Source organism: Oncorhynchus masou, chromosome 29, assembly GCF_036934945.1.
Source record: "Oncorhynchus masou masou isolate Uvic2021 chromosome 29, UVic_Omas_1.1, whole genome shotgun sequence".
NCBI lineage: Eukaryota > Metazoa > Chordata > Actinopteri > Salmoniformes > Salmonidae > Oncorhynchus > Oncorhynchus masou.
This window is the reverse complement of record NC_088240.1, coordinates 37,825,788-37,852,284: the sequence shown is the minus strand read 5'-3', so window position 1 is coordinate 37,852,284 and position 26,497 is coordinate 37,825,788. Positions and strand designations below refer to the sequence as shown.

General features: G+C 43.1%; 2 protein-coding genes across 5 annotated transcripts in view; both read left to right on the top strand.

The window, feature by feature from the left end:
• LOC135519523 (mitogen-activated protein kinase kinase kinase 20-like) overlaps nt 1-5,463 on the top strand; it is a 50,496-nt gene extending 45,033 nt beyond the window's left edge. For 2 of the 3 annotated variants that reach the window (XM_064944751.1, XM_064944755.1), the window contains 9 exons: nt 22-66; nt 171-201; nt 317-456; nt 601-663; nt 754-849; nt 2,892-3,008; nt 3,289-3,363; nt 3,614-3,767; nt 3,911-5,463. In XM_064944751.1, coding sequence (XP_064800823.1) covers nt 22-66; nt 171-201; nt 317-456; nt 601-663; nt 754-849; nt 2,892-3,008; nt 3,289-3,363; nt 3,614-3,767; nt 3,911-4,617 — 1,428 coding nt within the window. In that variant the 3' untranslated portion in view covers nt 4,618-5,463. The remainder of the gene's footprint in view (nt 1-21; nt 67-170; nt 202-316; nt 457-600; nt 664-753; nt 850-2,891; nt 3,009-3,288; nt 3,364-3,613; nt 3,768-3,910) is intronic. The other variant, XM_064944753.1, reaches the window with a different exon arrangement.
• Nucleotides 5,421-8,981, top strand: LOC135519525 (cell division cycle-associated protein 7-like). 2 transcript variants are annotated; one of them, XM_064944757.1, is made up of 10 exons: nt 5,421-5,534; nt 6,262-6,387; nt 6,501-6,620; nt 6,746-6,961; nt 7,056-7,130; nt 7,259-7,447; nt 7,580-7,714; nt 7,812-7,961; nt 8,058-8,194; nt 8,289-8,981. In XM_064944757.1, the coding sequence occupies exons 1-10, from the start codon at nt 5,514-5,516 to the stop codon at nt 8,317-8,319; spliced, it is 1,200 nt and encodes a 399-aa protein (XP_064800829.1). In that variant the 5' UTR covers nt 5,421-5,513; the 3' UTR covers nt 8,320-8,981. The 2 variants fall into 2 exon arrangements, with proteins under 2 accessions (XP_064800829.1, XP_064800828.1); XM_064944756.1 differs by having other exon boundaries at nt 6,259-6,387.
• Nucleotides 8,982-26,497: the final 17,516 nt, after the last annotated feature.

The window sequence follows — 26,497 nt, the reverse complement described above, 5'->3', positions numbered from 1 at the left end:
TCTTTTTTCTTTTTTTCACAGCTCCTTCCCAACCTTCATATTCATTCCTGGACAGAGGAACATGTGGTCAGTATCAACACGTATCAATCGATTTACTTATTTAGTTTACTTGACCATTTATGCCTCCATTGACTATGAATAGTAATGCTTTTCCAATTCCATCCCCACAGTACTTTTGGATGCAGCAGATATTTGGGGCAGGTATGTTCAAAGTCACCATATAGATTTCTTATACTGTAGGTATGTTCAAATGAATATACCCATCGTTTTGGCGTGTATGTGTTTTAATTTGCATTTGTTTTCCCCGTGTTCTCAGAAGAGGGGGCATATGGCATGCAGCTGTATGGTGATCTGTTTAAGGAAAACCACATCACTGGCAAGAGGCTGCTGCTGCTCACGGAAACAGACATGCGAGACCTGGGGGTCAGGTCCAAAGGTCACATCATGCACCTCAAGGTACCATATTACCTTTCACACTAGCATGAACTCGCCAGCCATTTCACAATGTGTCCGTGTGGTATAATTATTGAAATTGAGCAATATGCTCATACAAATTATTTTGACGTTTGAAGTCTATGTATAACATGCTTTCTCCAACAGAGTGAAATTGAGAAGCTAACCAATGACTACATTGGGCTCTTCCACTTCCCTCCACTAATGAAGGTACTGTATGTCCTTTCTCTTTAATGTTATGAAATGGTTGTCATTGTTTACTGTTACAATATGTACCGTCTGGAAATCTCTGTTCCCCAGGATGCGTGGGCGGAGGAGGAGGAGGAGGAGAGGAGGAAGATTGTTAATCTGGAGCTGGTGTTTGGGTACCACTGGAAAGCAGGAACAGGTCACTCGGTAGGTTTTCAATGGACACTGAAAATATTATATGACAAATAACCAAGATGTCTTGGGACTTTTTTGTTGTTGTTGATATTTTGTCCCTGCGTTTTCAAATGTATCTGTAAAATAATTTAGTCTCAGTTCTGGTTTGGTTCAAATGCATATAGTCATAGCAAACTTGTTGTCAGATAAGATTGAAACTGGTATGTCAAGATGGAAATGCTCATCTTCAAGATGCTGTTTCTCTAGGTAAAGATGCCCATATGTTCCCCATCAAACTCAAGCAAACACTGACCACTGTTTCACTGAGCTTGCTTTGCCTTCAAGACATATCCTTACAAGAGAAACAGATTAATAAATATTTCATATAATCCCATCCACCCCCACTTGCTCATCGTCCTTTGTTAGGGTCTCAAACGTTGGAGAGAGGCTGCTTCTCCACTTGCTTTTTGAATTTCATAAAAAAAATTGCCCATTTAGCCAGAAGTCATTTTCTTTTTAAAAGGCAAATGTTATTTAATCTTTCAGCTGTTCATTGTCCCATCATAAATAGTCCCCTTTCAGTGAGTTCGGCGGGGCTGAAACGAGCCTGCTAATTGCCTCCCATTTCTTCTGACATGTGGTGCTTTAGTGGGTAGAAAACACAGCAGGGAGAAGGAAACAGGAGGCTGAGAAAATGAGAGCTAATTATTTTCCCCTGCCTGGTGTCAGGTTCTGTGTCAGCCTTGTTTTTACAAACTGGAAGATTTTTTTTGCACTAAATAAAACAAACCCCGCACTGCTTTTTTCCCGCCTCTCTTTGCTGGCGGTGTCATGGTAGCAGCTGCACTTCTCAAAGACAAAATGAGGGCCTGCGATTGTGCGGCCACCATCTGACAACCACTGAGGGTCCCCTACTAATGAGGATATCACCGCGCAGCCAAGAGAAAGGTGCTGAATTATGTATGAGTTGTCATTAGAGCAGACGCACTCCGGTCTTGGGCATCATTATCAGACATTGTTTCTGCTGGAGTGATTAGACCAGCGTGGACCTGGGGGCCCTGGTGCGACTGGCCAGGGCCGACACAGGGCCGCTGCCTGGTGTGTCTCGGAGCCAGAGCCTTCCTCACACTTGCTCCCCCTTTGAGCCCCGGCCAGCCCCTGGGGACGGTGCAGGAGTGGGCTGAGGCTCCTCAGACGAGTGTGTTAGTGGCACTTCTTTGATGTCTTCTTCTGTGATCCTTCCACACAATAGATTGGTCCACACCGTGAACCCTGTGTGGTTAAGCAGTGACCTGTGGCTTCATGGCTGGCTTTTGGGGATGGCAAAATCATTACTGCTTTGTCAGCATGCAATATTCAGAAGGAGTATGGCGTTGGGGTTTGCTCAGATTTGTATTTCCTAGTGAGGATTTGATCCCTATGTCCATTGAGCAGAAAATATTGAAATACTGAGTTTACTTTCAGTTAACTGGAATAATATTAGCATTACACTGTATTTTTTCACAAAAAATAGCACCATGTGTCAAGATTCTGCAAACCATATCCACTACAGGAAATAATACTAGATATCTACCATAGCAACTTATGTTTACCCCTGAAGTAAAATAAATGTCTTTGCAAGCATAGGTTGTTAATATTCTCATTATTATTATTCATGTTTGACCACTTGTTAGGTCATCCTTCATGCTATGATAATTCAAGAGACATGCCATCCTCTGTGATTCTGAGAGCACATCAAAAAAAAAGTGTGGGGAAAGCACTCAATATTCAAACATTATGTCTTAATTGAACGCAACTCACACAGGATACTAGGTGAAAGCAGAATTCAAATCTAAAAGTATAACATAACTTGTCCTTCTGTCAAATTTGATCAGAATTTCATATACATTCACATTACAGAAATGTTCAGTTCTAAGGAACTACCTCTAGGCTGTGCTGTTGGTTTAGGAAAAAATGAAGTTAGGTTCTCAACTGACAGCAGTTCTATTTTATATATTTTTTTGCAGAAAGCAACAGTTTGGAGCCAGCCAGGGATAAATAAATATACTGTAAGACCTACAATCTCTCTTTTTTAGGACTGCAAATGGAAAATGTACATGGAACTTGACGGAGATGAAGTTGCAATAACGTACATCAAGGATGTGACCTTTGATGCCAACAGACAGGATGTGGATGTCCTGAAGATGACCAAGGTGTGTGATCATAAGCATTACGCCATGCCATGTGCTGAAAGGGCATCCGGACTTAAAATCAACAGTCACTTGTCCTTTACATTTCTTTGTTGAAGGTTTTTATGACCATTGAAGGAGCGTACCCTTTTGCTAAATGTTATGACATTTAAAGTCCCTCTTTGTATCTCAAGATAAATGTCATTATTCCTTGAATTGATGTCATTGCAGTGTTGAAGATGCACAGTGCTAGCTAGCTTATGTATGATGATTAATTACCATTTATCAAACTATTTCCTTGCAGCCCCCATTTGTGATGGACAAATGGGTAGTTGGACTACGGGACAATCAGGTTGTTGACTGCATTGTTAATTATGAGGTGAGTCATTCAAAACATATCCTACAGGGAGACAGTCCTACAATGACCTAACCATTGCACTACATAGGCCTATACTACACCACCTTTAGGCTAGTCATTACCAATCATAAAAATTCTACAGTAAAATGTAGGTTCACAGTGTACTGTATGGTACGTAAAAAAAATACATTGAATTTAATTTGACGTGTAAATGTGATCTGATGTTTAAAATCGCCTACAGTGACTGTTGTGTCCCTACACTTGCCACTAGAATGATGTGAGATCACCAAGGTCTACGCGATATAGCCATGCAGTGATGTGGAACCCCACCGGTGGACGAGATGAGATCAAGACTGTGGAGCTGCTGATAGAAACAACCCAGTTGAACATGGAAGGGAACCCCAGAAGCAGATCAGACTCAAAAGGTCAACTTTTCTTTCTATTGTGCTTTGGATGCAGATTTAATTGACACGTGGTGCATTTAAAACTGTCTTAAATACAGAATTAACAAACGTATGAGCACTTCTATGTAGCCGATCCTACCAGTAGATGTTCTTTCTTGTTCCAGATGTGGATCCCAGATGGATGTACAATCTGAGACAGAGGCAGCTGAAGAACCAGTCAGCAGCAGAGCAGCATGGTGCCCGGACCCCCACCGGTGGCTCAGAGACCTGCACCCTGTCTCAGTTCCTCTCTGCGTATGGAGACCAGGCCTCTTCCTACGCTGCAGCAGTGCGGAGGTCTCCCAACCGCAGCTCCCTCTCTCCCTGGTGCTCCCGCAGCTCATCCCCCACCACCGGCCTGTCCGCCATGCTCTCCCCCCTCTACCTGGGGTCAAAGGGCAGCAGCCCCTCCAGCACCACCTCAGAGAGCGCATTGGAGCGTGAACGCCCGCTCAGTGCTGGGGCAGTGCAAGGTTACCGCAGGCACAGCAGCTACTTTAAAAACTCATTGACTGTGACAGGGGGCCACAACAGAGGTGCATGGTCTAATACAAGGGGAAACTTCAACCAGAATAAGTATGGCAGAACCTCACAGCAAACAGGGAGGCCTCGGTCCCATAGTTGCAGTGTAGTAGCTCAGAACCGGCCCAGGGTGATACCGGGCATATCACCAGCAGTGGAAAACCCCAGTACAGAGCAAGAGGGGGCTAAAGTCAGTGAGGGGGGATGGATCAAAGTGGAGCGCCAGAAAAGGTTACCGCGACAGGACAATAAACAGGTCAGAGGAAGACCGAGGAGAGGGGGTAGAGGTGGCTGTAGTGGTCGAAGCTGAGGATCATTTGCTGTTTGAAACTGTTTACATGTCTGAATAGACTGGACAGCAGGTTTACTTTGAAAATTATCCTTCACACTACTTCAAAAATATACATTTTTAAACGTTCTCTCCAGGGATCTTTTTAGGAGTCATTTGAGCTTGTGAGAATTGTGATTTAGGGAATGCACACAATTCAGTCTTTTAGGGCTGAATTCTGAATTGTACTGTATGCACTCACATATCTTTTATATTTAACATGTAAGCCTACATATAATGTGTAGTTGTATATGTGAACTGTTTTATATAAGGCTATTGTAAATTGTATTGACTACATTGTTGTAATATTTCTATTTATGAGAGATAATTGTGCCTTTTATTACAATATAGAAAAGTTAATGTACGTAATATATGTTTTATATAGGTTTTAACTATATGTAGAGTTTTTTTTTAAAGAAACATATATGAAGTTCATACGATTCTCTTATTATCCAAGAACACGACCACCACACCTGGTGGCAAGGACGCGGGAGTTTTCTATAAACCCGCCCCTTTATGCACAGTTCTACGCTATGATTTCGCGCCAGGGCGTAGTACTTGAAAGGTTACAAGTTGGTGGATCAGTATATGACATAGTATTTTCAAATATTTGTAAAATAAAAATGTGTTGAACAGCCGCATTTAAAAATATGTTTACTAATTTGTTGTCGCAGATTTGTGTGTTCCATTTTCCTTTTAGCTCGTATTTAAAAATATAAAAAATTTATATACCTTTTAGGACGTTTTCCTGCGCGGGAAATTTCTCTGCCCCATCTGCAAGTCTGGAGGTGTTTCTCTGCATTCATTAAAGGACTGAAGAAGCGTGAACACGAGTTTAGATTGACTTTCTTTGCAGAAAACTTTTTAAAGAAAACAAAATGAGTCCATCTCGCTCCAGGGTAAGGAATGTATAATTACATATAATAGCTATATCAAAGTTACAGGGTACTTCTAGATAGCTGCAGAGAATGATAGCAACCTACAATTCTCCTGTGGTAAACTTGTAGCTAGCTAACGTTAACTTTTCTTGCTCACATTTTAGTCAAGCTGTTGCATACTTCCCGCAAAAGCTGCTGCAGACTGCCTGCAGTCTCGTTGGAGTTGCAATGCAACCGTTGCTTTGCCTTTGCTTCAAATCAAGTATCCTGCTTCGCTAACTAGCTACCATGTGTGAATCTAAACAGTTTAAAAATATATATTAAGTAACGTTAACTAGTTTTTAATCAACCATTTCAGTGGCTACTAACTAGTTACACCACAGATTTGGCTACTCAGATTAATATTTTATCCTGACAAGTTTTCATTTCAAATGTTGGTTGTATCCTAAATCAACGTGAGTGAATCTTACTTGGCTACTGTAGCTAGCAACTCCTTTTTCTATAGCTAACTTCATTGACCTTGTAAGATCCATTTGTGTTAGCCGTGATATAGCTCTACGTTAGCTGACTTACCTTGTGGTGTCCGGAATGAATCTTGCAGTCACACCCCTACCACCGTAGGTATTGCTGCTTCTCTCCCTGTCTAGGAGGGCAGCAGTGTACAGGCAGTTTCTAAAACCAATAGTACACAGTGTTTGTCTATGGTCATCCAGTTTTTCCTAACCTTTTCCGCTTGTCGCTCCAGCAGGCCCCCCAGCCTCCTTCCACCAGGATGAGTTTGCGGAGCTTCCGTAACGTACCCATGGAGACATCCTCTTCCTCCTCAGATGACAGCTGTGATAGTTTTGGCTCGGACGGTGGCTTTGCCAACACGGTAAGCCGAATTGTTACGTTTCCACCCAGGTAGAATTAACGTTTTACCATATTCACTCATTTTAGTGAGTTAGTTGTTAATGAAACTGAAGTTTGTGGTTTCACTTTGTGCAGAAAAGTAGCTTCAGAGAAGCTAAGAAGGTGGCGGAGAGAGCCAAGGTGTTTGAGGCCAGCTCGGAGGAAGAGTCTCTCACTGGGTTCGAGAATGCTTTCAGCAGTAAAATGAGTGCCATGGTGATTATTTTTAAATTTAGAAAATATAAAAAAAAATCTTGATATTACCAGCTTAATTTTTTTTTATTACACAATGGTGGCTACTATAAACAATAACCTTTCAGAATGTTGCTCGTGTGTTTCAGAGAGTGGACTCTGACTCGGAGGAGTCGTTGGGGCCACGGCGGAAGGGCCGTCGGTCCCAGACCCTGAAGGTGGCCATGAAGTTCCCCACCAGGAGGGCCACCCAGAAGACTACTGCAGCAGAGCCCTCTAAACAGCCCAAAAAAGAGTCTGACTCCAAGGAGGGAGGCAACTTCATGGACAAGAGAGCGCTTAACATTAAGGAGAACAAAGCAATGGTAGGACGGGCTCATTCACAGGAGTCATTCTGGCAGTTGCCTGCTGAGTGACATTTGAGTGCTCATTTTTTTCTTTTTGAAATATTTTGTTCAGCTTGCAAAGCTGATGGCAGAACTCAACAAAATACCTGGCTTCCCCAGAAGATCATCCCTGCCTATGATGAATACGGTAAGTGGGACAAGATGGAGGATGAGGCTGTACTATAAAACGCATATCAGGAAACTGAAGATTTGACTTGATATCTAGCTATCATGTTTTGTTTTGTATTTGATTGGGTATGATTTAATTTCCTCTAGCCTCGCCGTGCCCCCCGCCAGTCTCTGGGAGCCTCAGGACCCCGTAGGAGGAACCCTGAACGCACCTCTCGGCCCCACACTCGCTCCCGCACCCTGGTGGATGGCCCCCCCAGCCCTCCTCCAGAGGAAGAGGAGGACAAGTTCAACCTGGTGCGCAGGAGCCGCTACTATGAGGAAGTGGATGAGGCGGTGAGTGGCACACCGATACCCTTGTTGTAAAGTTAAATATTTTGATGTTTCCTGATCTGTCCGTTCAACAATAGTGAATCTGAACTCCAGGAATTGCCCGTTCGGTTGATATATTTGTGAATGTGTTTATAGAAGGCGCCTCATCGGCGTAACTACAGCTCGGGGCTAGCTATTCCTCATGTGGTGCGGCCTGTGGAGGACATCTCCCAGATGGAGCTGGATCTGATCGCCAACAATGTGCGGGAGAAGGTGTACAACAGCTCCACTGTAAGTTCCCATTCTCCTACAGTGGTTCTCAAACGCAAGGTTTCACATTCGTATTGCCATGTTCAGCAAATTCACCCCTCTGATTTGCTTGACCTAGGGATCCACTTGCCACCAGTGCCGCCAGAAGACGATCGACACCAAGACCAACTGCCGTAACCCGGAGTGTGTGGGGGTGAGGGGTCAGTTCTGTGGCCCATGTCTCCGTAACCGCTACGGAGAGGAGGTCCGAGATGCCCTGTTGGATCCTGTAAGTACTGCACTGTTCTACTCCCAAGCCATCAACCGGTGACCCATTCTTTGACTGTTGTGCAGTCTTGGTTGAACTCGCCTTCGTATGTTGCAGGAGTGGGAGTGTCCGACATGCAGGGGGATCTGCAACTGCAGCTTCTGTAGAGCCAGAGAGGGTCGCTGTGCCACTGGAGTCCTGGTCTACCTGGCTAAATACCACGGCTATGACAACGCCCATGCCTACTTAAAAAGGTAAATGTTCTTTCCGCTGAAGCGCTTCAATCGTATAAGGACTGTGATTGCTACTGTGTTGGGAAGTCAAACATGGCTCTCTCTCTCTCTGCAGCCTTAAAAAGGAAATGGACGAGAGCCAGTAAACCACGGAGGGCGTCACCTGATTCTGGACCTGACTGACAAGCGTTGTGTTAAATATCTCTATATTCCATAATGCAAAACAGTTCATTCTTCTATTGTTCCTGATTCTGTATTTCTTGTCTTACATTGTTTTAAATGTATAAAGTTTTACCATCAATTACGCGACGTAATTTGATGAGTCTTCCTCACTGTTTATACTGTTATGATGAATATCTTCAATGTTTATAGTTGTGTTTGCTTGTGATCTCACTTTTAACCTGCAAGTTGTTATAAACCCAAATATATATATATCAAATGTGTAAGGGCTAGTTGGGCTCTACGGTAATTGTACTCAAGATTCATAAATTTTTCTGTAAGAAAATGAGCTTTTAACTTCAATAAGGCTTATCTGCTGTTTTAGTCTCAGCTGCTGGAAAGTCAAAAATGTTGTCACGGTTACTCTTGACTATTTGGTAGTCTGTCACTGTCCCACAATGCCCCTGGGGTGGAGAGGACACAGTGAGCCATTGACCCCCCCCCGGGCTGAGAGGAACTGTGATATCTGACAGTGCCTGGTTATATCCTTCATTAGATAACTGTCACTAATGGTGTGGAAACAATTAGCAGTGTATAATGGGAATCTCATACCTGTAAATCAATTCTATTAAAGCACTTTCTCGCTCTCCTCTTTCTCTCCTTTCATTTTCCAGCTATGTTTTACAGTGCAAATAGTAATATTCTCAGTTGTCACTCGAAGTAGCAAAGAAGTTATTGCCTGTATTTTCTCTTCAGTAGTGTGGTACCACACAGGAAATGTGCGGTGAATCTTTGGTGGTTCATTGCTATTAAGCCTTTGAAAATGTACTGCATTTGACCTGCACCGTATCCAGTGAGCATGCTCTCATTAACACTGACACTTTACATTTTGACATTTCAGTCAATGCTTGAGTGTTCGGCGAAAGACTTTCTCTTATTACAGGAGTAGCTACTCTAATTCGGAGTGCGCTGCTTTGTTCAATATTTGGAAAACAGTTGGAAGCTTGTCCTGCTGGGTTACGAAAGGATACATGTTTGGTCACAAGTATGTAGTAGTCCATTGCCTTCTGTCATATGCAGTAGAAAATGGCTCTGGCTTGCGTTGACATTGGACAAATCTTGGAGGCCGTTTCACATAAGCTGATCAAGGCATGCCACAGATTTGGTCTGAATAGCATCCTCGGTTTATAAATGTAGACATCTGGAGATGTGCAAAGAAAGAAGCACGTTTTACTGCTTTAAACAGTTCTCCACAAATCCATACAGTGATGCTGTGTTTAGGTTATCATCTCTGTTCCCTACATTTACATTTTCATATTTTTTGGATCATCTTTTTCTCCCCCAGAAACAAATCTTTAAAAATCTATTATTAGCATAATAAAGATGCACTTGAAAATACTGGTATTAAATACCAATGATCATCCACTTTGAGGTGATGAATATTTAGGGAAATAATTGTTTACGACGTGCAAGCATTGAGCTGATCTGGTAATCAGGCTATGAAATACAATATTTATTCATTAGAGCGGATTTAATGAGGCCTTGCGGCGCTAATTATGAAAACCAGTGTAGCAGTAAATGAGTAGCGCACGGTGGTGGGCTGTCGGGTACCTGTAAGGAGGGAATGGGGGTTGAAGTGCCCTGAGTGCCATGCCACATTGAGCAACACAGAGCCACAGCCCTTCCTTGGTCCTGTCTGTCCAGACCCCAGCACTACATCACTTTATCTGAAGACCGCACACAGATGGGCCCTCAGCCCCCACAATGCCCTCTTCTGCCAGGGCTGGAGGAATTAGAGTAGTAATGATGACAATCATGTTACATGAATAATGATAGTGATATTGTGCTGGTTGAACTGCATAGCTATTATCATGCAGGTTTTCAGATTGCATAGAAGGATTTTTCATGCATGTTTTTTTTTCTTCAGTTTAATTGATTGATATTTTCATTATGGCTGCAGGGTTGCAAAATTGCTTTTACTTTCCTAGGTGTCTAGTGACTTTTGTGAAGCCAGAGGAATAACAGCTGAATAAATGGAACACATAATTCATGATCACGATGGGATCTGTAGGTCAAAATCAACAGATGAATTACAATGTAGAATGCTTCTGTCAGATCTCCGCAATAAACACCCTTTTCAGCTCACTGCCATGGAACGCTGTAACTAGATTGTCATGTCATGTTCCATGTTAGGAGCCACTGTAAGGCCTGGATCACACAAGCACAAAAAGAACGGCAGGAGAGCCCATTTAGGGGGACTAAGACGTCTTCAGTACTCTCTTTTCGGTTATTTCTTGTGCAGGTGGACAGAAGTTTCTAGATAATAATACCCTCCCCCCAGACCTCTGTGTCCTGTAGACTGTCGAGAGAGTGTGCTGCTGTTGAAGAACAGCAGCGAGTGACTCTTGGGTGGCAGGAGACTTATGACATGTATCTTACCACCGACTCCAGACTGTGAGCAAATGGAAACAGCAGTTAGGTCCAGGTGTCAGGGACATTATCCAAGAAAAAAGGCTGCCTGCAGTTGCTCCATCTCTGAGGAAATTGCCAACTCACCCTAACAAAGGAAGGCATAAGTGCACTCGCTGCCGCCTTCAAAGAACGCGTGACAAAATGACGTTATAAATACAGAATTCTTCACAGAGGGGGGAAAAACACATCATACAACTGAACTTGTGAATCCTGTTATTTTTGCATGCTTCCTTAAAGCTAACTTGTTGGGGAGCATATGTTCAATATCCTAAATAGTCAAATTGTCTGATTATTTTGATATTTCAGTTATAAGTGATACATCTGAAAGGGAATTTCTGAAGGGTAACAAGGTTATTAATCTCCCATAGCTAGGCTATGAGTCAATGCACTACCTCTACTAAACTCAGAAAAAAATAAACGTCCTCTCACTGACAACTGCGTTTATTTTCAGCAAACTTAACATATGTAAATATTTTTACGAACATAAGATTCAACAACTGAAACATAAAATGAACACGTTCCACAGACATGTGACTAACAGAAATGGAATGATGTGTCCCTGAACAAAGGGGGTGTCAAAATCAAATGTAACAGTTAGTATCTGGTGTGGCCATCAGCTGCATTAAGTACCACAGTGCATCTCCTCCTCATGGACTGCTCCAAGTTTGCCAGTTCTTGCTGTGAGATGTTACCCCACTCTTCCAGCAAGGCACCTGCAAGTTCCTGGACATTTCTGGGGGGAGGGGATGGCCCTATCCCTCACCCTCCAATCCAACAGGTCCCAGACGTGCTCAATGGGATTAAGATCCGGGCTCTTCCCTGGCCATGGCAGAAAACTGCCATTCCTGTTCAGGTGTTTTTACACTCGGTCTGCCACTGCGAGGACAATCAGCTGTCCGTCCTGTCTCCCTATAGTGCTGTCTAAGGCGTCTCACAGTACGGACATTGCAATTTATTGCCCTGGCTGCATCTGCAGTCCTCATGCCTCCTTGCAGCATGCCTAAGGCACGTTCACACAGATGAGCAGGGACCCTGGGCATCTTTCTTTTGGTGTTTTTCAGAGTCAGTAGAAAGGCCTCTTTAGTGTCCTAAGTGTTCATAACTGTGACCTTAATTGCCTATCGTCTGTAAGCTGTTAGTGTCTTAACGACCATTCCACAGGTACATGTTCATTAATTGTTTATGGTTCATTGAACGCGCATGGTGAACAGTGTTTAAACCCTTTACAATGGGGTTTAAACACTGTTTACTATTATCTTTGAAAGACAGGGTCCTGAAAATGGGACGTTTCTTTTTTTGCTGAGTTTATAAGTGATACATCTGAAAGGGAATTTCTGAAGGGTAACAAGGTCATTAATCTCCCATAGCTAGGCTATGAGTCAATAAACTACCTCTACTACATTCACCTTTGACCCTCTCCTCACCACAGCAACCTTAACTGCTCTGTGATCACACATGCACCACCATAGTCAAACACAAATGATCATTGGTGGTCAGTACTGCATGCTCCACACTCTTGACCATACATACATACCTGATTTTGGGCAGTTTGGACAGACATAGCATGGCTTCTCACACCATCACCAGATTTTGAACGCTTGTTTTCTTATCACCTCATCTGATGGAAGATACCCAATATGCTGTTCCTGAAGGGGGAGCTCCAATACAGGCAACTCTGTACACTGCCTCATCTTGACAGCTGCAACTTTCAGTGACTCTTCCACAGAATTGGTGGAGAAACAGAAGCATCTTATCAATGAGGTTGTGGTAATGGTTTCACCTGCAACTACAGGAAATTGACAGATACATTTGTCTTTAGTCAACGAGAGTAGTACTTTCACAGATGTGTCGCCAATCCATGTAGGCTAAGTACATACTGTAGCTAGCATAGTGCTTAATTTAGAGTGCCATTTCATTACTGTAACTTATTCCCCCCAAGAGACTGATTTAGGAGGGACTTGAGGAGAACAAGAGAGCTGAGGAGGAGGAGGACTAGTCTGGGTTCTTTGTCCCTCACTCTGTCCCACTAGTGAGGGCTTCACACAGGCAGGGCCTAGAGCTGGGACCTGAGAGGGTGATGACATTGTCAGTGCGCACAGCCTTGTGAAAGTTCTCATTAAATTTGTGAGTAGCAATAGGGAGATGAGGGGAGTCCAGCATGCCACTATGTCCCGATCAGAGGGAGTAGCTAATTATGATGTAGGGAAGTGCTGGGCCGTAATGTGTAAATCTAATCTTACCTTAAATGAGAACTGGTACATTGGATTGATTGAATTGAGATCATACATTACGAAAGGAGCATGGAAGGAGCTTACCACCGTGAGTTGGTGGTGCTCCCGTGCTTCATTAATTTACTTAATTAACTGTCTCCTCCAGAGCCTACAACACACAATTCATTGCTGGTCATGAATCCAGAGCACTGGCAAAATGGACAGCAGTATCAGATACAGTTGAAGTCGGAAGTTTACATACACCTTAGCCAAATACATTTCAGCTCAGTCTTTCACAATTCCTGACATCTAATCCTAGTAAATATTCCCTGTCTTCGGTCAGTTAGGATCACCACTTTATTTTAAGAATGTGAAATGTCAGAATAACAGTAGAGAGAATTATTTACTTCAGCTTTGATTTCTTTCATCACATTCCCAGTGGGTCAGAAGTTTACATACACTCAATTAGTATTTGGTAGCTTTGCCTTTAAAATGTTTAACTTGGGTTAAACGTTTCGTGTAGCCTTCCACAAGCTTCTCACAATAAGTTGGGTGAATTTTGGCCCATTCCTCCTGACAGAGCTGGTGTAACTGAGTCAGGTTTGCAGGCCTCCTTGCTCGCACACGCTTTTTCAGTTCTGCCCACACATTTTCTATGGGATTGAGGTCAGGGCTTTGTGATGGCCACTCCAATAACTTGGACTTTGTTGTCCTTAAGCCATTTTGCAAGTATGCTTGGGGTCTTTGTCCATTCGGAAGACCCATTTGCGACCAAGCTTTAACTTCCTGACTGATGTCTTGAGATGTTGCTTCAATATATCCACATAATTTTCCATCCCCATGATGACCCTTTTTCTTCCAAACATAACGATGGTCATTATGGCCAAACAGTTCTATTTTGTTTCATCAGACCAGAGGACATTTCTCCAAAAACTATGATCTTTGTCCCCATGTGCAGTTGAAAACTGTAGTCTGTCTTTTTTATGGCGGTTTTGGAGCAGTGGCTTCTTCCTTGCTGAGCGGCCTTTCAAGTTATGTCGATATAGGACTTATTTTACTGTGGATATAGATACTTTTGTACCTATTTCCTCCAGCATCTTCACACGGTCTTTTGCTGTTGTTCTGGGATTGATTTGCACTTTTCACACCAAAGTATGTTCATCACTAGGAGACAGAACGCATCTCCTTCCTGAGCGGTACGATGGCTGCATGGTCCCATGGTGTTTATACTTGTGTAATATTGTTTGTACAGATGAACGTCGTACCTTCAGGCGTTTGGAGAAAAAGAATTCTGAGGTCTTGGCTGATTTTCCCATGATGTCAAGCAAATCAACACTGAGTTTGAAGGTCGGCCTTGAAATACATCCACAGGTACACCTCCAATTGACTCAAATTATGTCAATTAGCCTATCAGAAGCTTCTAAAGCATTGACATCATTTTCTGGAATTTTCCAAGCTGTTTAAAGGCACGGTCAACTTAGGGTATGTAAACTTCTGACCCACTGAAATTGTGATATAGTGAATTATAAGTCAAATAATCTGTAAACAATTGTTGGAAGAATGACTTGTGTCATGAACAAAGTAGATGTCCTAACCGACTTGCCAAAACTATAGTTTGTTAACAATACATTTGTGGAGTGGTTGAAAAACTAGTTTTAATGACTCCAACCTAAGTGTATGTAAACTTCCGACTTCAACTGTACATACAAGACAATACAATGGATATACTGACTAACACAGTCTGAATAAATCACAAACACATGCAAAATGCAGAACCTTAGAGGCATTTGGTATTTATGAGTTCGCTCACTACATTTGATCAATGTCTTCACATTTGGAAAACATGTCTGAAAAACAAAGCATTCTTTACTCTAGCTAGTTAAACGAAGCATTTATATTAAACTGCAGAAATGATATAATGATGTCTCAAATAAATCCTATTGTGAAATCTCCTTTATATCCGCAGTGCTGTGAGGACCCGAAAACAAAAGCTCAGAAACTAGGACTCCTAGGACTTGTCTAGGGACTGAAGTTAAGCATAAACACTGTCTGGAATTGATATCCAGAGGAATTTACTGTACGTTTGTTCTGTGGAGGTTCAAATGGAGCAAAGGTCATTTTCCATGTTTTCAAAAGTTAAACACTTTGGTAATTGGCAGAGGAGTCTGAATGTTTGTGAACTACGTTGCGTCACGATGTTCGCTACATCAATAAATTGCGGACCCTTGTTCCCATGTTAAAATGTCACCATAGACATTCCCGTCAAAAGGCCCTCTTGCCTTGACGGAGAAAAAGCAGTACATTAATGAACAAATCATGTATGAACCACTGTTTACTAAGCGGTGTGGACGCGCAGAGCTGAAAGACACACAAAGTCAAGTATCTCATGAGCCCTCTTGGTTTACTCTTCTGTTTCTGAAACATCTATGGACATCTAGCGGTCCCTTTTCCCTCAGCATGGATTTCAATCATTGCCATGGCACCTCCTACTTTTCAATGGACCATTTGTTTAATATCATAGTCTCACAGTCTTAAACCCAACAATATCAATCAATCATGAAAGCACCCGCATGCTTCTTTGCCCTGTAATATCTACTGTCTCTATTAACCCATGGTGGTTGACTATACTGGTTTACAGCGCAGAGGAAACGGGTGGAGGCGGGGAAGCAATAGGGGGTGACTTTCAAATTCACCCAGGCGTGACCTTGTAGATTGACCGCTAAGTACAACAGCTGGACAAACAAGTCTTACTAGTGTATGGTCTAATACTGGAGAATGAGGAAAGAGTCAGACTCAAAATAATGTGCAGTGGTAAAAGTAGCAAATTTAAAGCATTGGCTGTCTGTAGACTTCTGGAGAGACAGTAGAGGCTTCTAAAGTTTCTGCATTTAATGTATTATCATTTAGAACTGCTGCCTTGAAGAACATCATGTGACATCTGTTTCACCAGACATGCTGAAATAATGGATCTGTCATGGTTGTTAGCCAACTTTCAAACAATATCTCCACAAAGCTATCAGTTGACAAAAGAAACAGAGAAAACATTTGAGGTAGTCAGTCTAAAGTTGAGAGAAAGAAAAGAGCTCTTAGATAATTAGCACCAGAAGCCACTCAATAATCTTAAAATCATTCTCACCACTTAAAATCAGCACAGATGGTTTGTATTATTGTGGTGAAACAGAATGAACAACACTCGACTGGATCTGATCCCCTAAATGTGTTTTTCCTTTAACATGTGTTTTCTTCTGTTCCTTAATATCAGTGTTGATCTGACCCAGCTGGCCAAACCACTGTGTCAACATCCCCCAGTTAGCCTATTGCAACATCCAAGGATTGTTCCCAATGAACAAGCGTGAGAGATTTGTTGTCCACATAACATGTCGTAACCTTGCTTATCTCCAAAACAACACACCTCTTTGTTGATCAGATCAGGTAGTACATGTTTCGAAGCTATGAAGTCAGTGAGTTAAACATTCACTTTCACTCAGAGATTCACTGTTACACATCCATCTGTTTTGTACCACATGCTGCAACAACAAGAGAAGGTTTAGCACCAAACCAAGGGTCTTTCTCCAACACAAACGTCAAAATAAATGAATCATTCAATTGACAGGGTTATACATCCATTAGCCAGTAGCCTATATGCCACTGATTCACATATTGACAGTTTAAAGCTCCCTAATATAACATCCTAGAAGCATCATCCCTGAAAACATCCCAAAGCTATGATCATTTAAATAATGCATTACATTTTTTGTTCGAAAAAATAAACCCTGTAATTGCAAAATATGAAATTTAACCCTGGAGCATGGTTGCTTAACCAAACATGCTTTGTCTGGATAGGCTTCGTCGCTGAGGAAATGTCTGGCTCACAGATTAAATTTGTTCTCTCGAGAGTCAAAGGCAAGAAAACAATTAAGTGTCTGCAACACATTTCACTGTATGCCACTTAACACAGTTTTCACATCATCGGGGCAATTGTCTGCAGAGGGCTATGAGACAAAGTCATTATTTCCAATGTCTCGGAAAGGTGGCATTGTCATTTTCCTGATTTTGAAACATTTCAATTAAGCTGCTGATGGTGATAATAAACATAATGGTGTGAGACTTCCAGTTTTGTCTTTTGTCCTGTCATGTCCCTGCCAAGAATCAGGAGGGTAACTGCTGTTGGGCCAGAGGTGGGAGGCATCGCTGGCACCCAAGGGGCTTGTGTGTCCCCCCCCCCCCCAAACCTTCCCCTTTCATTCAGCGTCTAGCCCTTTCAAAACAAGGTGAAGTTCAGCAAAGTTTCTCTGCAGCGATGATCAAACAGTCACATCACTTATGGAGCTGGGTGACGGGGGCAGTGAATACAGATCAGCTTTAATTGTAGCAGGTCTTACTGCCACTGTCTGTCAATCAGAGCCTTTGAATTGGGGGAAATTTGCTCTGTTCATTCTGTTAAATGATGTATCCAATTAAACGCGTTAGAATTCATGATCTTCAGTCAAGGTTAAATGAAAGCAGTTACTCCTGTCAGTAAGGTGATTAAATGCTGCCCACATCAGGCACTTTTTGTTCAAAATTCAAATTTTGGTCTAGAGCATGAATCTTTATTAATTATCTCGCAGTCCTGCTATATAAATGCCTGGCACATTTGCTCTTAATCATCGTGTTCATTTTAAATCTTTACTTTAGTCTCTTTATTAAAAGGGATCTCAATCCACAAATTATAGTGTTTTATATTCAGTGAGGAATTGTGGCCAGGTCGATTGATGTTCAAAGACATCTTTCAACAGCAAAGATTAATATTTCACTTGTTAATGCCTATAGGCTTAGTTTACTGACTTCAAGGATAATTACACTGAACAAAAATATAAACGCAACAATTTCAAAGATTTTACTGAGTTACAGTTCATATAAGGAAATCAGTCAATTGAAATAAATTCATTAGGCTCTAATCTATGGATTTGACATGACTGAGAATGCAGATATGCATTTGTTGGTCACAGATACCTTAAAAAAAGGTAGAGGCGTGGATTACAAAACCAGTCAGTATCTGGTGTGGCCACCATTTGCCTCATGCAGCGCAACACATCTCAGGCTGTTGATTTGTGTCCTGTGGAATGTTGTACCACTCGTCTTCAATGGCTGTGTGAAGTTGCTGGATATTGGTGGGAACTGGAACACGCTGTCATACACGACGATCCAGAGCATCCAAAACATGCTCAATGGGTGACATGTCTGGTGAGAATGCAGGCCATGGAAGAACTGGGACATTTTCCGCTTTCAGGAATCGTGTACAGACCCTTGTGACATGGGACTATGCATTATCCTGCTGAAACAAGAGGTGATGGCAGCAGATTGCCATCAATAAAATGCAATTCCGCTCATTATCCGTAACTTATGCCTGCCCATACCATAACCGCACCGCCACGATGGGCACTCTGTTCACAACATGTTTTCTGCCATCTGCCCGGTACAGTTGAAACCGAGATTCTTTCATGAAGAGCACACTACTACAGCGTGCCACTGGCCATCGAAGGTGAGCATTTGCCCACTGAAGTTGGTTACAACGCTGAACTGCTGTCGAGTCAAGACCCTGGTGAGGACGATGAACACGCAGACGAGCTTCCCTGAGATGGTTTCTGACAGTTTGTTCAGAAATTCTTTGGATGTGCAAACCAATCATTTCATCAGCTGCCTGGGTGGCTGTTATCAGACAATTGTGCAGCTGAAGAAGCCGGATGTGGAAGTCCTGGGCTGGTGTGGTTGCACGTGGTCTGCGGTTGTGAGGACGGTTGAACGTACTGCCATATTCTCTAAAACAATGTTGGAAGCAGCTTATGGTAGAGAAATTAACATTACATTATCTGGCAACAGCTCTGGTGGACATTCCTGGAGTCAGCATGCCAATTGCACGCTCTCTCAAAACTTGAGACATCTGTGGCATTGTGTTGTGTGACAAAACTTCACATTTTAGAGGTAAACCTGTGTAATAATCATGCTTAATCAGCTTAATCAGCTTCTTGATATGCCACACCTGTCAGGTGGATGGATTATCTTGGCAAAGGAGAAATGCTCACTAACAGGAATGTAAACTAATTTGTGCACAACATTTGAGAGAAATAAACTTTTTGTACTTATATGGAACATTTCTGGGATCTTTTATTTCAGCTCATGAAACATGGAACCAATTTTATGATGATGTCCTTGTTGTGCATAGACCTTAGAAATCTGGTGGTAAGGTAGGAACACAGAATATTGGGCAAAATCAAAAGTCAAGTGACAAAAATGAACAATTATGCAATAGGAGAGAAGATCATTTTGCTTTTGTAAGATTCATTGTGCGTGGTGTTATTACTGTAACTAGGCTACTCAGGAACATTCAATGTCGTCTTGGTAAGCAACTCTAGTGTATATTTCTGTTGTAGGTTATTGTCCTGCTGAAAGGTGAATTTGTCTCCCAGTGTCTGTTGGAAAGCAGACTGAACCAGGTTTTCTTCTAGGATTCTGCCTGTGCTTAGCTCTATTCCATTTATTTTTATCCTTAAAAACTCCCAGTCCTTGCCAATGACAAGCATACCCATAACATCATGCAGCCACCACCATGCTTGAAAATATGAAGAGGGTTACTCAGTGATGTGTTGTGTTGCACTTGCCCCAAACATAACACTTTGAATTCAGGACATAAAATGTATTTCTTTGCCACATTTTTTGCAACATACACTGTCTACACGTTGTTCCTACGACAGGTGTTGTTCGGTCCCCCTAGCAAGCCTTGTTCCTCACAATGGCTACTGCTATCCCATCCCATCCCAGGACGAGCCTAGTCCAGCACTCTAACCCCCACGTTCTTGTGCTTGTGGTTCCATGATTGCAGGGAACGATTCCCACCCTCTATGCATCAATTGCTTTGCTAAGGTACATGCTCTAGAGGCGCTCGAGGATATTGAGTTCTGTGAGCACTGCAGACTGCTGATGAGGGCAAGTGAAGAGGAGGCTTATACATGCTTCTATCTCGATAGCCCCTCTTGCCTCAGAGCCAACAGCGAAAGATGAGGCTCAGCTCTCCGCAACTGAGCCCAATTGGGTCGAGGTCATGGATAGCCTCGACTCCCTCCCCTCACTGTCTGACGATGTAGTGTCAGGGGAAGGCAGGTTAGGGATGACATGATGATGGGATTAATCTCATGGATGTCTTCGAGATAGGGCAAGAGATTGGGACTGACTACCCCGTTCTCCCACCCTCTCAGGCCTGACAGCCCCGAGAACCTCCTCCAGTGGAGTTTGGGCTCCCTAATGTATGCAAACGGGCCTTGGCCAGACTCGATATCGAGTGGCCATCTCTTGTAGGGGCTCAGGGCCTGTCAAGAGACCTATATGACGGGAAAATACTCCCGTCCTATACAGCTCCGTTTTAGTAACTACTCCCAGCAGTACCAGCTTGCCTCATGGAAGCTCGGAGCTTGTGGGAAAAAACCCTCACCAGAAAGATTCTTACCACCCCAGCCACCTTGTACCATTTTGCTAACGACATCAGTGCCTCAATCTCTGGGAAGATGAAGCACATTACTGCCTCTGTTTTTTCAGAAGATGTACAAGGCCTCAGCCCAAGCAATTAGAGTTCTGAATGTGACCTCTTTATTGTTGGCATATCAGGCTGAGTTACTGGAGGTGGTGGGGAAGCAAATGAACTTTGAAACCCTAGAACCAGATGCTTAGGAGATCTGTGGGATTACAGACCTGAACCTCCATGCATCCCGTAGTGTCATCCAAGGATGTGGATATACCATGAGCCTACTGAGAGTGGGAGAAAGGGCACTTTGGATAAGCTCATCCAGCTTAACAGACAAAGAAAAAGTGGTGACATAAGCAAAAAAGAAGACGAAGCCTTCATCTTCTGCCTGCCCCGCAGATCCGGGCTCCGTGACAGCCTGTTGGTTTCTGCATCTCACCCCAGCCTTAGGGAGGGGACAACAAGCTGGCCTTGGGGGACTAAGATCCCCGGCGACTCAGCAGTCTGCCAAATGAACCAGGCCAAACTTGTAGGGAAGCAGTCTTGTGCCCCTCTAACCCTCTTAAGGGAGGTAAGAAGGGTTAGCTAACCTTGGACGTAGCCCTGGCGGCTGAGGAGTATAGTGTGTAGGGCCTACGGCCCTCTCCCCTACATTCTCTTTTCGGGTTTAACGGTTGCTACTCCTGGAGGAGATGCACTTTCTTGTTGCCCCCCGAATGCCTCCCTCCCTCAGGCTCTCCCCTCAGAAGTCAGCATATTAGCCCTCCCTCCGGTCTCACAGACACATGGAGCAGGACGGCAGTCTGTCTTTCGCCATCCAGTGTGGCCCATTTTCCCAGTGTCTATGGCCTTTTGCTTCTGACTGCTATGGTGTAAGCTATCACAGTCAAGCAAGTTCTTGTGTGCGCCACTCCGGTTTCCCTGCCAGAGGGCACTGCTACTTTATACAACAAGGTAGGGGAACCATAACCATTCCGCTCCCCTGTTCTACTGGAGGACAGGTTTCCAGGGCTCACTCTGAAACCCCCTCAGCTCTTTTTAGGATTCTGAGTGGCGGAACTTGGCTCTGTTCTTGAGAACACTCTCCATTGAGCTAGAGATCAGTAAGTATAGTAATTTCCTAATCAGGCATCAGAGCCCCAGACAGCTATCTGGTACTCCTGAGTTCACAAAGCTTTGGTTTTCCTCGTCCCATGTTTTACTGCGATTGGTTCACTTAGCCAGAACACTGCCTGCTCTGCCTCCCAATGGAGGAGCGAGCGGCTGAGGAATTATCTTTGCTCTTGACAGCCGTCCTCCACGGAGCAGGACCAAGACATACCAGTTACGTAGCTGTCCTACTGCCCAGCATTAGGAATACTGCTGTCCTGTATTGCCTGACGTCTGACGTCATGGCACTGGCTGCTCTGTCCCGAGACAGTCCGCTTCCCGCATCTATCCAGACTGACTTGCTGCAGCCTGGTAGAAGCGACAACCCTATGAGGGACCAAAACACAGGGACCACTCCATTCGGGGTGGACTTGCTGACACACCAAGGGAAATGTTGGTGATGCCGCATGCTTTCCCTCCTCATCTTCGAGCCCCTCGATGACCAGTGATTTTCCAGTCAATGCTGCTTACGACCAGTCCTGGCAGCTATCATCATGCATATACCCTAGCGAACAAAGCAACTCTCTATCCTCACCTGGATGCTTTAGCCTTCGGGTCATAGCCAGTAAGAGAGAAAGAAAAATGAAAGAGACAAAACCACGACTCTTGGAAAAGAGTGCCAGCCCATTATGTACACTCTCTGTTTTAGTTGGTGTGTTTTTTTGTGGAAAAGTGGTGTGACTATGTTTCTTCCTACACTTTTTCCATGGTCCAATGCTCCTTGCAGGATCTTTTGGACGGAGAGAAGGTTCATTGTTGTTCAGTGGCTGGTAGAGCACAGTCCACACATACGCTTAGGAACGCCAAGGGCTGTAGCAAGGATGGGCTGAAATATCAAGGCATATTACCTTTCCCCGCTTTTCAGTGGCTAGTAGCTGCTGTGAAAAGATCTTAAGCACAATAGACACATCCCAGGACGACCTAACATCAATTAACCTTGTCTCAATCAAAAAGATCCTGCAAGGTGCATAGGACCAGACAGTGATACAGTTTACCCATAACAGTTTTGTTGTCTCTTAAGGGGGCTGGGGCATTGCTGGCCAAAAAAGCGGCTAAAGGACCTTAACAGTCTCAACCACAGGGACGATTTTTTCATGAGCAGACGGTTGGGGGGACTACAAATTGACCGCAAGAAGCCCAAACAGATATCATATTTGACTTAAACATCATCATTTCAAACCTTTTTTACAGTTGTAATACGATCACGCATACTGCCAGTTGAGGAACCCTGCTCTAGGCCTTTAGCTTGTCCTGGAACATGTCTATTGTCCTTAAGATCTTTCCACGGCAGCTAATAGCCACTGAAAAGTGGGAACATGTCAAATTCCTTGATATTTCACTTTGCTACAGCCCTTGGCGTCCCTAATTGTACGTGTGGACTGGCTCTACCAATCACTGGTCACGCCCACAGTCTGCCCTGGTTGTTTTTTTTTCAGGTTAATGTACCTAACCCAATCTTTGGCCCGAGACAACTTTTTCCTATTGGCGCACCTTGGAGCCTAAGGCTTTTCAGCTGTCACCTTCCCTAGAAGGCTGTCATTGTCAAGTACGCGTAGTGCACATCTACTTGGATTGTAGGCATGTTCGGGCAAGGGTATTATGCAATTCGATCATTGTGCAACCACCCTCTCTTTTTGACGTTATCCTGCCGCATATTTGGGAATATTATATTGATTTATAATGGCGAGAGGGCGATAGCCTTCGGAGGGGACAGGAAGGGCCCAATCCTACAGAGGAGTTTACCTCTTGGGCACTGTTTTTGGGACATATCTCATTAAACTAAGACTGTGTGCACCTTGTATTGGGCTTCCCCTCACTTTGTAATGAGGTGTTTTCTTGGAACATTTTTGATGCGTACTCCCTTAGTTTCGGGACCTCTAAGGGATGCTGGTGTTGGGACTACCCTGGCTTCGGAGAGCATGTCTTACGATACGGAAGTTGGCCATATCCCCCCATGTGAGATATCAAAAAGTAAAATTGAAGAGAACTTAAGCTTACTTGCGTAACCCCGGTTCTCTGATATTGTGAGTGAGGTATCTCTCAGCATTCCCCTGCTCACAAGAGCGTGAAGAAGATAATAAACAGAAGGCAGGAGAGTTGTCCTTTTAACTTAAACATAAAGTCCTTTTGGGGGGACTAGTTACCGACTAAAAGGTTTGTGTGAATGGAGCAACATCAATTGCTGTGCACACCGTGACAGCTCTGATCGCTTCGCAAGCCGTTCTCATCTAAAATGCAGTATGTGAAATCGTACAACTAATTTGCATAAGGAGCGACACGTCACATTTTCTACATTTTAGATGAAAAACCGACCTTCCCTGTCTGTCAACCTCGCAGCTCGGCTTACAATATGGCTTACAATATGGCTTACAATATGGCATATGAATGGGAGACTAGCGATTGCAGCAAAAACAGTTTAATCTCGCCGTAATGTTCTCAGAAGGATTTAGAGCTCTCAACATGAAATACAAAACAATCTTGTAGAATTTAAACAAGACCACTTTCTCTTGGTCACAGAGGGAGGAAATCCCCTTGTGCTTAAAGCGGAAGTTGTAACAAGTCAGCAGGCATTTGAATGGCGTCTGTGTGTCGCTCACAGGACGCTGGGCAGAAAATGCTCTGTCATCAGTTATATGAAATGGTGCCAATTTTGTCCTGTCGCTAAGTATGATCATATTTATTTTACAGTTATAAGACAGGTGAAATATTACAGTAAGTAGTTTATGATTTGATAGTTACTATATTTAGAAAGCAGTTAATAATTTCAAGCCGTATTCCCCCACTTTTGTTGCAGATCTTTCATATTTTCATAATTGTATCATATTTGTACGGTGTACTTGAGCTTGTGTCCTCAAAAGTGTCTACATGGCAGATATTTTGCTAACTATATTTTCCAGAAAGGTGAGATTTTAATATTTCTGGCAGTATAAGCATTACTGGGTATTGTTTATGGCTCTCTTATGATAAATCAATACTTTTGGGTGTCTATTTAGGCGGAAATCTACATTTTTTTACATTACATTTTACAGGTTTGGAAAGTGAGGGTCTCCCCTTATTCGCCACTCACCACTCTACCTGTCTGTATCCAACTCTTTTGATAGGTACGGCGGCCGGTAGCCTGGTGGGTAGGAGCGTTGGGCCAGTAACAGAAAGTTTGCTGGATTGAATCCCCGAGTTGACAAGGTAAAAATCTGTCATTCTGCCCCTGAGCAAGGCAGTTAACCCACTGTTCCCCGGGTGCCGAAGACATGGATGTCGATTAAGGCAGCCCTCCGCATCTCTCTGATTCAGAGGGGTTGGGTTAAATGCGTAAAACACATTTCAATTGAATGCATTCAGTTGTACAACTGACTAGGTATCACCTTTCCCCTTCCCGAGAGAATAGGTGGTCCTAGCGAACCTCCATATCTCACTCACAATATCAGAGAACCGGGGTTACACAAGTAATCTTACATTTTGTCTGAAACCACAGAGGGCAGCTATGCCAACCAGGCCAGGAGGAGATGGATGGTGCTCAGCTTTGTCCTAGAGAGGAGAATAATACCAACAATGTATCAACATAAAGGACGAAGAGGAGAACAACCCACCTCTGTGTATTCTTGACAAAAGTTCCACACAACATTGCAATTTAGAGTTATAGAGGTCCAGACAGATCAAATATAAGGCCTAATGGTTTCAACACCTCATACCACTTTATACAGCAGCTATATGGGACATTTGGCAATGGCCTTACTATCTTTGAATGATTGGCAAATGCTTGAGATAGTCTTTCTCAGGGGTCCAACATTAATAAATAACACTTTGGATTCCACTGAGCCTGTGCTCTAGCCACTGCTACCCACCAATCCCAGCGTAGAGACCCTTTAGACTCTAGGAGGGACCAAACAGCAGCAGTTGGTCTCATTTAAACAAGTCTAAGAAAAGTAGAAAATAAATAAAGCCCCCGGCACTCTCCTTTAATGTATTCAATTAACTGGGGTCCCTCTAGAGAACTCCAGTGCACACTTGGATAAAGAGAGAGGATATCGCCTGGAGATGAATACGGTGAATGCACTCATTCTGAAGACCATGATTGGAAATCTTCCTCAACAGGTTCTTACTTAATTAAACTTCCCTTCATCTGACTTTCTGATGCTTTCAAAGGAAAATTGGGAGAGGCATATTCAAAAGCAGTGAAAAACATTGTATAATATGGCATTTTGTTTACAGATTCATTCAGAAACGTGTATAGGCTGTAATAATTTCCACTGGTATTGTGTAAGGGAAAGTGAGCTTATATGAACTGTATATAACATTTCCCATCCATTCATAGTCAATTATCAGATGGAATGAAAGGAATCCTACAGCCTTCAACACTGTGAGTGGGTGAGATAATTACCTGACAGTCATCAGCATATCCATAATAGCAGTATGATATATTCATATAGGAAAATTTTCAACTTGTTCTCTCAAGAAAAATGTGTTAGAAAAATAATAAACCCAAGGACATCTGGAAAATATGTTGAAATATGTTGAAAAAGTACACCTGAATGCCATAACTCAGTCAACAGCCCTGTTTACATCTGCCGTTAGCGTGCGTCCATTGTCCTGATCGTAACCTGATTTTGTCTGTTTACACTTATTAGATATGATCACAATCAGGTCACAATGCGTCTTTTGATTCTCTACACTTGTCTAAAAATGTGGGCACAATCAGAATGAGGACAAGATCAGGACAAAGGCCACATGTTAGAACCGGGTATAAACAGAGCTAGAGAGTGCTCAGCTAAATGAGAGATGATATTCATTTTTCGTAATTATCTTAAATATGTCTGGTAAGAATTAATTTAGCATCCC